This window comes from Rhamphochromis sp. 'chilingali' (assembly GCF_963969265.1).
Source record: "Rhamphochromis sp. 'chilingali' genome assembly, chromosome: 5".
In the NCBI taxonomy this organism is placed as follows: Eukaryota; Metazoa; Chordata; class Actinopteri; order Cichliformes; family Cichlidae; genus Rhamphochromis; species Rhamphochromis sp. 'chilingali'.
The window spans coordinates 19,728,380-19,741,192 of NC_137932.1; the positions used below are offsets into that span (position 1 = coordinate 19,728,380).

At 41.1% G+C, this 12,813-nt stretch overlaps 2 protein-coding genes across 3 annotated transcripts; one reads left to right on the forward strand and one right to left on the reverse strand.

Annotated features, from left to right (window-relative positions):
• Window positions 1-610: 610 nt before the first annotated feature.
• exoc8 (exocyst complex component 8) lies at window positions 611-6,627 on the reverse strand. Of its 2 annotated transcripts, XR_013971620.1 has the most exons (5): window positions 5,354-6,627; window positions 4,126-4,379; window positions 3,450-3,698; window positions 2,285-3,054; window positions 611-1,307 (listed from the first exon to the last, which is right to left on the reverse strand). XR_013971620.1 is itself a non-coding variant. In XM_080882356.1 (4 exons), the coding sequence occupies exons 1-4, from the start codon at window positions 6,504-6,506 to the stop codon at window positions 2,650-2,652; spliced, it is 2,061 nt and encodes a 686-aa protein (XP_080738482.1). In that variant the 5' UTR covers window positions 6,507-6,627; the 3' UTR covers window positions 2,208-2,649. The 2 variants fall into 2 exon arrangements, 1 of the variants encoding a protein (XP_080738482.1); XM_080882356.1 differs by lacking the exon at window positions 611-1,307 and having other exon boundaries at window positions 2,208-3,054.
• A 483-nt stretch (window positions 6,628-7,110) lies between these two features.
• sprtn (SprT-like N-terminal domain) lies at window positions 7,111-12,362 on the forward strand. Its single transcript, XM_080882357.1, has 5 exons — window positions 7,111-7,732; window positions 7,865-7,964; window positions 8,167-8,295; window positions 9,584-9,866; window positions 10,540-12,362. The coding sequence occupies exons 1-5, from the start codon at window positions 7,401-7,403 to the stop codon at window positions 11,559-11,561; spliced, it is 1,866 nt and encodes a 621-aa protein (XP_080738483.1). The 5' UTR covers window positions 7,111-7,400; the 3' UTR covers window positions 11,562-12,362.
• Window positions 12,363-12,813: the final 451 nt, after the last annotated feature.

Here is a 12,813-nt window from a genome sequence, read left to right on the forward strand (position 1 = left end):
AGGTATATATATTCAAATGGCTGGGGTTGTGCAGAAAAATGATTAGTCCTTTGAATCTTAATGTACTGAATAGTATTTCTTTTAAGAGAGATTTGATGCGAACATGATCTAAAAATGGCAGCAAAGACCACAGAGGGATTTATTAATGTAGTAACTGTAAGCCTTTTCTATTAAAGCAAGCTCACACCAACTAATGTTAAATATTTGTTACATTAATCTGCTTTACATTACTATATGCTAATGGGTACCATTATTATTATCTAAACTTGTGTTTTTCACAAGACTCCCAGCAAACAGTTTTACAGTTTTACATGAAAAGTAAAACCGTTTGCTGTAAGGAAAGGTTGCTGATAGGGAGCGCTTCTTTTATGCACCATGGACAAAAAAGGAAAAGATGAAACACTGCTGAGTTATTGAGCAAACATGCCAGCCAAAATTAGAAGATGAGAAAATACACCATACCGTGTTGCACTCAGTTTCACTTAGTACAGCAAGAACAACACTTCTTTCATTTCATTTCATTTAAAAATGCCCTCGGGCATTTTTACTGTTTTACAATTCATGTTAAGATACTTTTTTCCCCCAGTGACACACCATCTGCTTCTTTTAGATGCTTTACTTTATTGTTACAATGAAAATGTTATGCAGATAAATTGTATTCCTTCATAGCAGAAGTAAAATGCTTCTGTGTTGTGAATCTCTACCATGAAACCAGCACTCAGTTTTGCATCTGGGAGACAAGACACCCTCTCTACTTTAATGCTTGGGCTTAAACTTTTCCTTTAGGGTTACGGTCGGTTGGACGCTGGGTGGGGGGGGCTTCCCATGATGCACTGAGCGTTTCTTCTTCACGTGTCTCCTTTCACTCTCTGTGTCCTTATACACCACTACTGGATTTAATCATTACTTATTATTCATCTCTAGCTCTCTCTCCTAGTCAGCCTTTTGTCTGGTCTCTCTGCTCTTTCTTTCCCCATCACCCCCGACCAGTGGCAGCAGATGGCGCCAGAGGTTTCTTCCTGTTGAATGGGAGATTTTTCTTCCCACTGTTGCCAAGTGCTTGCTCACAGGAGGTTGTGGGATTGTTGGGGTTTCTTTCTAATATTGTAGGGTCTTTAACTTGAAACAGAAACGGCCTTGGGCCAACTGTTGTTGTCAATTAATGATATATAAATAAAACTGAAATGAATTAAACATCTTCATCATTGATAAAATGAGAACTCTGTGCATAATGATCTTTATTCATTTCCGTGTGTTATTTTTGAATAACAGAAAACATTTAGCAGTGCATTTCACTTCAGTCATCCCTTTTAATCAAGTCCTTGTGTGCTTGAATACTTTAGTGTCTAATAACGGTCGAATAAGTAGCCTCAAAATTAAACTTTCAAATAAAATGATCTTTAGCCATCATGGTAATTATAGTGTGTTTGTCTGATCAATAGATTCATCAGCCTCACACAATCATTGCACCTCTTTCAGAAGAGCTTAGTCTCCTTAGTTATCACGTGTCAATAATCACTGTTAATACATTATGCATTTTGAGTTTAGCTGTTGGTTATTTTTTTATGCATGTAAAACATTTGCAAAGTTACAAAAGTTTAGGATAATGCAGGTTATTTTCTCCCACTGCCTGGAGCACATCATTTGTGATCCAGGTTTTCATCTGTGATTTATCTGTATCAGATTAGTGCAACACCTTAGCTATTGGCTAGTGTGACCTGCCCTTAAAAAGAACAAACAGCTGCCTTGTTTCCAGTAGTGATGGGACGTTCTGTATCGAGGCTTCGGAGCGTGTGTCGAGTAATGGAGGGGGCGTTTCCGCGAAGCGCGTATCGAGGCTTGCTTCATTTATGGGAGGAGCTGAAAATGATGACGTCCGAAGCCTCGCTGCCCGGCTGTACCACGTGACTGGTTCATGAAGCGGTTCGAACTTTGCCGCAAATAATCATTTTCCATACTGCCAGCATAAATATACACAGTATACTGCCATCACTACACTATAGGTGTTTTACACACTCCTTTTGTTGTTGACATTTACAGGCTGTGTGCAAAATGCCACACTCTTCAAATTCATGCCAGCTATTATTTTTACGTCCAGTAGGTGTCCTGCTAGAGCAAATGAAGCTTCATGAAGCTTCGCGTTGGGGTGAACCAATTGGATGAAAAGCTTCAGTGCTTCATGGGGCTTCATCTGCCCATCACTAGTTTCCAGTTCTGGTTGAAATGTGTGTGGGTTTTCTTACTGAGTGTTGTGTCTCTATTTGTAAGGTTATGGCAAGAAAACCATTTCTCATTTTGACTGGACAGGCTGATAAATCAAAGCAGGCTGGACTTTATTTGGAGCCAGTATGAGAAAAATATTGAGAAAAAAATATTGAGAAAAAAATTCTGATGAACCACTAAAACTAAAAACCTATAAATGATTATAATATGGGCACTTTAAGCTGTCTTATTCTAGTGCTATTGTGACTCTTTTCCGTGATGTATCCAGTGATTTCCTGTCCTGCAGCATAAAAACAACCAAAAGGTGTTATGTTTATTTCTAAATTGGGAGTTGAAATTGCAAGAACAGTCATTTAGAGAGTGTGTAGGTGTTTCATGGCCGCCATTCTTGCGCCTCAATTCAAGCCACAGAAGTTCCTGTCGGTCTCAGACCACGGATGTGGTGCTCTCGGGGTTGATTCGTACCGGCCTCGTGCTCTTCCTGAGGTCCTGCAGCTGCTTGGCCGGCTTCCCCACGCTCTCCTCAAACCTCCGCTCAACCACCGGCAGCACGGTGTCGTGGAGGAAGGAGGCATTCTGCATGACAAAGGCTTTCTTCTCAGGGTCCTGCTCACAGCGGAGGCTGTAGTCTACGTGCTGTACGGCCACCAGGATGATCTCCCTCAGGCTCTCCAGCAGCACCATGTGCAGCTCAGGGAAGTAGAGCTTCAGGCCTTCCTCTAAGAAGCTCATCATCTGCTTGGTGAAGGCCACGACGGTATAGCTCAGGTTCACCCAGCAGTCATCACCTGTGTACTGCTCAAAGTTAATGCCACAACTGCGCATCTCATCCTGCACAAAGATAAATATGTTAATGTTGCAGCAGGTAAAGGAAAACAGTGATTTGTGGCAGCTTTCATATGAAATCCTCAGCATTTGTTGTAACAGAAGCTCTAAGCACACAAGCCAAAATCCCTGCCTCCAGAAATTACAACATAATTAAGCATGCAAAACCCCCAAAATATGAAATTATATAAAAAGGAGCTTTAAAGGTTCACAGTGGAAAAATTTCAACAGTTGAATCATTTAAGCAGATTAATACCAGATTATCAAAGCTTTGCTTTCTGTTACTCAATTTAGGAGGTTCTTGGTTAAAAACAATTAAACAATCAACAATTGAAGAAAACAAAAGACTGAGTGAGAAACCATAAGAACCAAGAGACAAAGCAGAAATAATTCAGATCCACCTTAAGTTTAGCCAAAGCCTCAGGAGTCATGAGGTTCATCCTCCTCCACATCTCCTCAGAGTTTCTGTGTTTCGTGGCCTCGATGATAATATCTTTGTAGCTCTGGAGCGCTGCCTTGATGTCTTTGACCAGCAGGGACTGCAGGGTGAAGGTCAGGTCCAGGCCGATCTCGGTGAGCTGCTGACAGTGTTCTTTAGCCACTTTAACGCACTCTGCTGCTGTCGACAGGCTCTCCTTACTGTCGAACACCTAGCAACGAGGAAATAAAAAAATGTACTTTATTAAGAAAACCATACAACCATAAATTTTAACTTGCACGCTGCATGCTCTGGCTGCCATTTAAGAGATCCTCTTGTGTTGCAGCAATGCTTTTCAGTTCTTTGCCCTTCTCAGATGGCTTTTTTTATTACTAAAACAACTCAACTTTTTTTATACACCTGAGATCCAGAAGCTTATCCTCTGTATACCAAAACACATTGTTGGTTATTTGCATATTTTAAACCATTAATACCTAAGAACACCACCGGAACACACAAATATTGCATCATGTCTCAGTAGCTTAGTATGTTTTTAGCTATAAACAATGCAGAATATACAAATGATAGATGTTACATATCTTCTAATCATAGGGGACGTACCTATTACTCAGGGTTTTATCATCTGACATTTTAACTACCTGCTTGCTGAAGGCGTCCACAAACATCCTCATGGCTGATCTGGACCAGACCACGAAGGCAGAATAGCAGCCTGTGTTCCCGGCAAAGTCCATCTGAAATTCTTTGGCCGTCTCCAGCAGGCTGGTGAAGAATATGTTGCAGAGTTTGTGGATGTAGAGCAGCGTGGCTCCTTCGATGCGAAGCTGCCGTATAGCAGTCTGCACTGCAGCAGCGCGGTTCTTCAGAAAGAGCTCACAGGCTTTGGTGGACTGGCCTGAAACACAGGTGACTGTGTGATGAGACAGTACAGATGTTCATGGCAATTACATTGTATTTTTGCAAATACATGCAAACTGTGATGCATTATGGGAATCTGAGGGCCTTTATATTTATGACTGTAAATGTACAACATGTGTAGCTATTTCTCAGCTGATTCTGGTACGTTTTTAGTATATGTCTTGAAACCTATTAAGCTTAATGGGGGAAAAAAGTAAACTGGATGGCAAACTCTCCTTGACTACATAAAGAATACCTGGGAGTGTAGTGACAGGAGACAAAATGTTCTCTCTCTTTCCTTTTGATTGAGTTTTAAAAGAGGTTTATACCCTACATACTCCTGCTAAAGGATAATGTTTTGCCCGAAAAAGGTCAAGTACTGAAAAATTGCAAATAAACATGTTTTTGCAAACCAGTCAGTGTGTGGGAGTCTGTTTGCAAAACTCGGGCATAATTAAAAATGGATCCACTCGAAGCTGTTCTGCACCAAAGCAAAATACAAATTTCTAAGGTTTTATAACATTCGGTCATTCAAGAACAGTTCTGACAAAAAATAAATAGTAAACTATATATAAACTATCATGAGGTTAGTTCTCTTAGTGCTCTGAATAGGAAAGTTATTTTCTTAATTAAGTAGTTTGAGAATATTCACCTTGACTGAAGATGAGGGGAAAAACAGTGAATACATACAGATCACCGCAAGCACAGCTTATTTGTCTGAAAATTACACTTTAACTGCATCCAAGGTCGAACTCGGACAACAAGCAATTTGAAAGTCAAGTCCATGCAAATGATGGAAGAGAATGAGCTAAACTCCCCAAATAATGAACAGTGAATTGTGGAAACCCTGTGAGAGGGCTGAGCACATCCTTACTGTGAATACACTGAATATAAAGTGAGATCATAGCAGACAGGTGTTATTTGTTTTGGTGATGTGTGCAAACTTGTTATTTTTGATTTTAAAAAAGGGACCTAGTCTGATGAGCTGGGAAACAGCCCGCCGGGTTGCTTTAGGACCGCCACGAAGTGACCGATCTGGAGACAACTCAAACACCAGGACCTCTGTCAGCTGCCGCACACGTTCATCCACCTTCCCCCTAAGCTCTTTAACCTTCGGGGTGACAGGCTGATCTCTGAGATACTCATTGAGCTTGTCCAGCAGGTCAACAGCACCCTCGAAGTCTCTCTGGGCAATGCACACATCCAGATCCTCTGGCAGCTCCTGGATCCACTCAAGGCTAAGATTCACGCTCTCCTCACCATCAACCGTGTCTTCATCATCATCCATATCAAAAGGATTGGTGGATACCTCAGCTCTAACAGGAGAAGTGGGGACCTCCTCCTCCTTCTTATGCCTGTCTTTGGAGACTTTGTTTTTCTTGGTTTCATCTAGGATCTCCAACCACTCTTTCTTAACTTTGCTGTTCTCTGCCTGGAAGATGCGGCTGTCTGGAAACATTAGGATCTTGAACATGTCCTTCATTGGTGGGTTGTCTTTCACGTTAACCACAGCAAAGCTCTCCAGGTCATACAGAGCGTTGTATTTATACTTAACCGTGCCACGGCGGTTAGGCAGCCAGGTGGCAATCAGCAGACAGTCATTCATCAGGAAAGCGTGCACCTTCTGAATGGGGGACATGTTGTCAACATCAAACTCTGCAAGGTCCCCATTGTAGATAAGGTGCCTGCCTGGGGTGTCCATGATGTTTTTAACCCCTTCCACTTTCTCCAGCAGTGAGGTGAGGGTCCTCTGCTTCACCTCCTCAGTCTCTTTGGGAAAAGCTGCCTGCATCTCTTTAGACGTCTCATCCTTATCTGTGGACAGCAGGGCCTGAGTGATACTCTCCATGATGCTCTTCTGTTCAGTCAGGATGTGGCTCAGCTGGTACATTTCGCTCTCCAGATAGGAAATCTCTTTGGCTGTTTCGATGAACTGTCTGTAATTCTTGTAAACATTTTTCTTCAGATTTTGAGCCGTTTCGTCGGCAAGGTTTTGGATTTTTTGTCGGTGCTCCTGCAAATCCCTGTCGCCATCGGACTGCTGTGACAGCTGCTTGACGTAATTTTGCGGGTCGAAATTGGGCGATTCGAGCTGCTTCCGTAGTCGGTTCCCCGTTTCCGACATCTTTTGCCGTGTAACTGTTTACTTATTGAGATAAATTGTTGAGAAAATGTAGAAAAAACTGGACAGAGAAACAGTTCATCGAGGCTCCTTGGTTCATATCCGCTTGTAGCCTAAACAGGAAGTTGACACCCTGGAACGTCACGGGATACAAAAAAATAATAAAACAATTTTAAAAAATCTAAATGATCATAGGTCGTTCATAATGGGTCTTATATTTATTTTTTAATATAATTTAACATATGTTAATGATTTATATTAGAAAGCCGTGTTGCTTTTATTTATTTAACTGGCGGAAACTACTTGAAATGAACAACACTACAGTTCCCATAATCCATTGCAAAGACGTTGCTTGACTACATAATCGAGTTTATGGTAGTTAGGCAAAACTAAACCGGATATAGCATTTTATGATTGAAAGAATGTTCCATTTTAGAAAAAAAATATTAGTAGATGCTACAGAACGCATATGCAGATAGTTTGATATTTTAAACTTATACATCAAAACAACAAAGAAAATAGCCATATTGAAAACAGGCTTTTACTTAAAACTTACTTAGTCGTTTAAAACTACTTAATTGTTTTACTTTGAAACCCGTACCGGAATTTATTTTGTCCTATTGTGACAGACTTGACACACGGATCTTCGCACTAGCTTTGGTCTGACGGTTAGTAATATGAAAATGTCACTGAAAATTTCATGACAGAAGTTACATGACAGAAAGTATTTGGACGTATTGGTAATCTGTCAGACTACATTTTGGGACGACGTAATGCTACCGCCTGTTTGAGACCTGTACAAACTGCATTAGCTAGTTGGCGCTGACAAGCTAACTAAAAACAAATAACATAACAACAAATATCATCAAAACAACCACAAAACTTTTCTCTCTTGTCATGGATGAGGATTTCCTGCTCGCTATTCGGCTGCAGGAGCAGTTTGATCAGGAATACCAGGCTTTATTATCTTCATCAAGTGGTACTGTAGATGATAGTTTCGGGCAGAGCAGTAAGAAACGGAGAGTGGAGGTAGCTGGAGGTGGTAGCGATGTTGTTCCCTACTGGAAACCGAATCCCCAGCTTGAGAGGCCAATGTCCATTGTGGACGAGTCCTGGGAGATGCTTGACCCTAACCCCGACGTCAGGGTTATGTTTCTGGAGTTCAATGACATGTTCTTCTGGGGTAAACTTAGCGGTGTGGAGGTGAAGTGGAGCTCGAGAATGACGTTGTAAGTCATGCATGTTTTTGTTCTTGTTAACTCCCACAAAGTTGTCTACACAATAACACCTTTGATTTTTGTGCGGGATTTGGTTTTGCATGTCTGTAATGTGTCCTGCTCCTCTTTTTTTTTCTCTCTTAGGTGTGCTGGAGTTTGTTCTTATGAGGGTCGAGGTGGACTGTGTTCAATCAGGCTGAGTGAGCCTCTGCTGAAGCTTAGACCCAGAAAAGACCTGGTAGAGGTGAGGTCGACCTGAACACCATTCACATCAGAAACACTGGGAAAGAGCTTGTTGTAGGGGATGAAATTTATACATCTATCATTTTACCTTCCTAACCCCAGCAGTGAATGTGTGACAGTGTGATAGATTAGAGCTTGTAATCCTTGTAAAAGAGGACAATTTTCATGTTCTTAATCAGTTTATTTTTCCCTGGTTGCCACAGACCCTTCTCCATGAAATGATTCACGCTCTCCTGTTTGTGACACAAAATAACCGGGACAGAGATGGCCACGGACCTGAGTTCTGCAAACACATGAACCGGATCAACAAAGCCAGTGGGACCAAGATCACTGTAAGTGTATGTTCTTGAGCATTGAACTGGTAGTCTCATAAGAGACATTTTCAAACTTATTCTGTTTTGTGGACCACGTATACATACAAACCTTCAAATTTACAGTTGTATTCAGAAGTTTACATATAGGCATCATGGGCTTGAATGTCATGGGAATTTGAGGCTTTTAATGATTTGTTTGAACTGCTGTTCAGGGTGCAGTGATTGAACAGCAAAGTAATCAAGAAACATTTGAATTCATTTAGGATTTTCTCTAATCCACACTGGATCAAAACTGCATATAGGCCCAAATCTAAACATACAATCCCACTCGTATTTGGTTAAATGTTCCTTAGCAATTTGCACCTTGAACAGATGTTTTTGGTAGCCATTAACAAGCTTCTGGTGTAATTCTGGCTGGATATTTGATCACTCCTGTTGGCATTTAAAACTCACTTCCTCTCATCTCAGGATGATAGTTTGGGTCTTTTTCCAGACCCTGCCAAAGCAGTGACACATCCAAAGTTGTGAAAATCTAAGATGGAGAGTTATCTAAGTGTCTTGGCCTTTCGTATTGCTCTGAGTATTGGTCAGTCCAGCGAGTCCTGGCAAAGAAAAATTACCATTTGGAGCGAATCGTGATCACTAACAAGAAGTTAGTACATTTATTAAAAGTTAAAAGACATTGTAGAACCTCCACCAGCAATTATTAAAATATTTAAGTGAATGCATGTATATATTTGAGCTTGACACTGAGGATTAGAGGAAATCCAAAATAAATTCAAACTTTGACATCCACTTCTTGTTTTTGAATGCTGTACCATTATTCCATCCTGAAGAGACAACAGAAATCAGTAAAAGCTCAAAATTACATGCATTCATGTCTTCGTTCATTTTCATGCTGGATTTTTATTTTAGAAAACCTTCAATTGTTAATGCTTCTACAGCAATTTTTTGTAAACCCATTCATTGGGGTGGCTGTAGCTCAGGAGGTAGAGCAGGTCACTGCTGATTGGAAGCTTGGTGGTTCGATCCCTGCCTCCTCCAGTCTGCATGTCAAGTATCCTTGGGCAAGACACTTACCCCATTTTGCTCCCATCGGAATCTCAGTATAGAGATGGTGCTTGTGAGAATGGGTGTGATTGGGTGAATGTGGCATGTTGTATAGAGCGCTTTGAGTACTCCGGGAGAGTAGAAAAGCTGTAAGAATCAGTCAATTTACCAGTCTATTGGGCTGGATTGGTCATGTTTGGCATCCATGCCCATTTTCATAAACTTATGTCTTCCCATCTTTCCTTTCTTTCATCAGATCTACCACAGCTTCCACGATGAGGTTGATGTGTACCGGCAGCACTGGTGGCGGTGTGATGGGCCCTGCCAGAAGCGTAAACCCTACTTTGGCTACGTGAAGAGGGCCATGAATAGAGCTCCTTCTTCTCTGGACCCTTGGTGGGAGGATCACCAGAGAACATGTGGTGGCACATACACCAAAATCAAGGAGCCTGAAGGATATGGCAAAAAATGCAAAAAAACCAGCAAGACCTCAGAGAAGAAGGCCACAGGAAGTGGCAAGCCTTCAAGTACGACTACAGGTAACATGCCCGTACACGCCTGTGTATTAAGCTTTAAAACATTGTACCAACAAACAAGAAAATCTTGTTCATATTTCAAACATTTTAAACCTCAATGAAAAATGTTCTTAATTTTCTGTGACAGCCTCAAAACAACAGTCATGTCATGCTTTTATGCCTGACCGCTTTTAACTGTGAATAGATTGTTTCCACTGAGTAACTTGAGCATGTAAAATCAATTTAAATCAAATGACCCCCTGCTACAGAACATGCAAGAAATATAAAGAATGGTATTTACTGAATTGGCCCCTCAGAGACTCTAGGCTTACCCACTGGACAGCTTTGGAAACATTAAGTGTGTAATTACTACACAATTAATAATAATAATAATAATAGTAATAATAATAATATTATTAACTTCTTTACACTTTCAGAAAAAGGAGTTTCACTGGTTAGGCCCACTTAAGATCAAAGTGGACTGTATGTGGTCCATAGTGTGAAAGGAGTATGACACCCCTGATTTAGAGCATCTAAATGAACTGACTTTATTGTCAGAAACTCTGGTCTTGTATATAAAAAGATATAATATAAGAACTGAAATTAAAGAAAAAGCAAACCACGTCCACTTGAACTAAGTTACTGGATTTAAATACATTGCATGGCTGACTCTAAATTGTATCATTTCCTGTCCCAGGTTCGGGATCACAGGATATAAGGAACATCATCCCATTTAGTGGGAAAGGCTTCATCCTTGGGGGGAAGTCTCAGGACTCAACGTCTTCCTTGCCATCTCCCAGGCCACCACTTCCTGTTGTGAAAACACCATTGTCCAACCCTGTCCCCTCCCCAAAGAAGTTCTTCACGCCATCGTCCCTGACTAAAAGTGTCTCCTCTCCTGTTCACTCTAACAAGACCAATGGGATTTCCAACACTTTTACCTCAGTCAGACCATCCACTTCCATGGGGAAAAAGCCACCTGTAAAGAGGTCTGTCGGCAACGTGAGCCACTTTGTCAACATAAACGGTTCACCAGTGAAAATGCCAAAATCCCAGAGCAGTAGTAGCAGCCAAGGAGGAGATAAGATCAAACAGAGTTCCATTGACGACCTTTTTAATAGCACAAGCCTCAGGAAGTCAGAGACCAAAAGAGACTCACTGATATCACCAAAGTCTTCCACAAATGCTGCTTCTGCCTCCTCTATATTTCAAAAACAACAAAATAATCATTTGACTTCCTCTCCCAGCACGCCCAGTCCCAGGCCTGACATAACAAACCATTCCAAGGTCTCATCTGTAGTTACAACCGGATCCCAGGGTAGCACTTCAAGACCTGTACAGTCCAAGTATTTTACTAATTCTGACAGTGACAGCACATCAGCGGCTGTGGGTAGGAATCAGACGCCAAGACAGAGGGCGTGGGATGACCGCAGCAGCTCTGCCAGCATCTTTGACTTCTTCCAGAAGACCTTAGGCAGCGATTCAGCAACATCGAAGGAATCAATTAAGGCAAAATCACCAGAAGTGCTGCAGAGAACTACCAGTGCCACCACCACACCCTCCTCTTCTGCTTCTCTGCAGTCCTCAGCAGGACTGCACAGTGTTGCCTCCTCTTCTTCATCCTCCTCCTCCTTTGCAGTGATGGTCTGTTGTCCAGTGTGCCAAGCAAAGATCCAGGAGTCAAAGATCAATGAGCATCTTGATTCCTGCCTCTCTTGAATAAGGAGGTGATAACTTTTAGAAAGTCAGAATAAGTTTGATGTTGCACTAAAACTTCTTAACTTTGGATGTTCAATAAAATTTTATCCTTGTTTGTTCAGTAAGACGTGGCATAGTGATTTTAATGATTTTGACAATTTAAAGAATGACATTCTCCTACTTTCTATCACACTATGATTACTTCTGCGATTTCACTGCATGACTTTATGTCTGCTGTAACAAAATTCCTCACTGAACTGGACTGCATTAGAAAACTATGACAGCAGTGTTTTGCGGAAGAACGTCAGTGTGATATTACCGGTTATGGTTTGAATTCAGAAACCGTTTTGTCTTAGCCTGCAAAACCTATTTTTGTCTCCTCTGGAAGTGGATATTATTGATTTGTGGTTCCTGCAGTGGGATGTACCCCCACCCCCCAAACCTCAGGTCTGCATCTGCTGCCCTTCAGACAACAGGAGACGCCGTCTGTTCTCTGCTGATCTGATCTGTAGGAGTCAGGTTTCGCACTTACTAGCTATTTATTTCTGCAGGTCATCACATTTGCACTGCACCCAGCCTGCGGGGTCAGGTGGTGCAAGGACATTTGAATTTACTCAGTAAAACACTTCACCAGTGATATCCTCAGTACAAGAAATACTTGGATGACTAAAACGTTACAGATTTCTACCTGAATATTTTATTCATCTGTTTGGGTTTTAATTGCCAAGTAAAATATTTTTATTGGTCTGTTTGACTGAATATTTCAGTGTGGAGTGAATTCAATGCCAGTATTCAACGGTTGTCTTGTGTAATGATTAAATATCCAGAAGAAAGTGGTAAAAATCTAAACTTTGTACCCTTTGAGCTAAATGCTTATCAGGTATTTGCTGTGCTTTTAGCACTGTGCTAACATATACTGATTAGCAGTAAACAATACAGATGAGGTGTGATGTATTATTTGCTTGATGATCAAGTGATGAGAAGACTAGATTAGTGTCTAGACTTAACCCTGTATTTGGACATTGACTATAAAATGCAGTCAATTTCTTTATGAATTTTCAAGATTTTTCAGTGAAAACAAGAAAAGAAAAGTTTAATCATGTTAAGGTAGCAGAAACATAAACCAAACCTTACAGGCTTCCCCACAGAAACCACTGAAGACCAATTTATGTGTCAACAAGTCAATATTTAATCAAGCATGTCTTAGAGTAAATCATAGATTTAACCTGATAGTTGTTTCCTCAGCCTACATCAGACAAATGTCCTTTTGACC

What these genes read in the sequence shown, in the direction of transcription:
- exoc8 (XM_080882356.1), bottom strand. Translation starts at nt 6,506, where the DNA reads ATGTCGGAAACGGGGAACCGACTACGGAAGCAGCTCGAATCGCCCAAT. An exon ending in TTCCCAGCTCATCAGACTAG is followed by an intron (nt 4,380 to 5,353) that starts GTCCCTTTTTTA and finishes CCTGTGTTTCAG; the next exon opens with GCCAGTCCACCAAAGCCTGT. An exon ending in TGGACGCCTTCAGCAAGCAG is followed by an intron (nt 3,699 to 4,125) that starts GTAGTTAAAATG and finishes CCTCGTTGCTAG; the next exon opens with GTGTTCGACAGTAAGGAGAG.
- sprtn (XM_080882357.1), top strand. Translation starts at nt 7,401, where the DNA reads ATGGATGAGGATTTCCTGCTCGCTATTCGGCTGCAGGAGCAGTTTGAT. An exon ending in TGGAGCTCGAGAATGACGTT is followed by an intron (nt 7,733 to 7,864) that starts GTAAGTCATGCA and finishes TTTCTCTCTTAG; the next exon opens with GTGTGCTGGAGTTTGTTCTT. An exon ending in CCAGTGGGACCAAGATCACT is followed by an intron (nt 8,296 to 9,583) that starts GTAAGTGTATGT and finishes TTCTTTCATCAG; the next exon opens with ATCTACCACAGCTTCCACGA.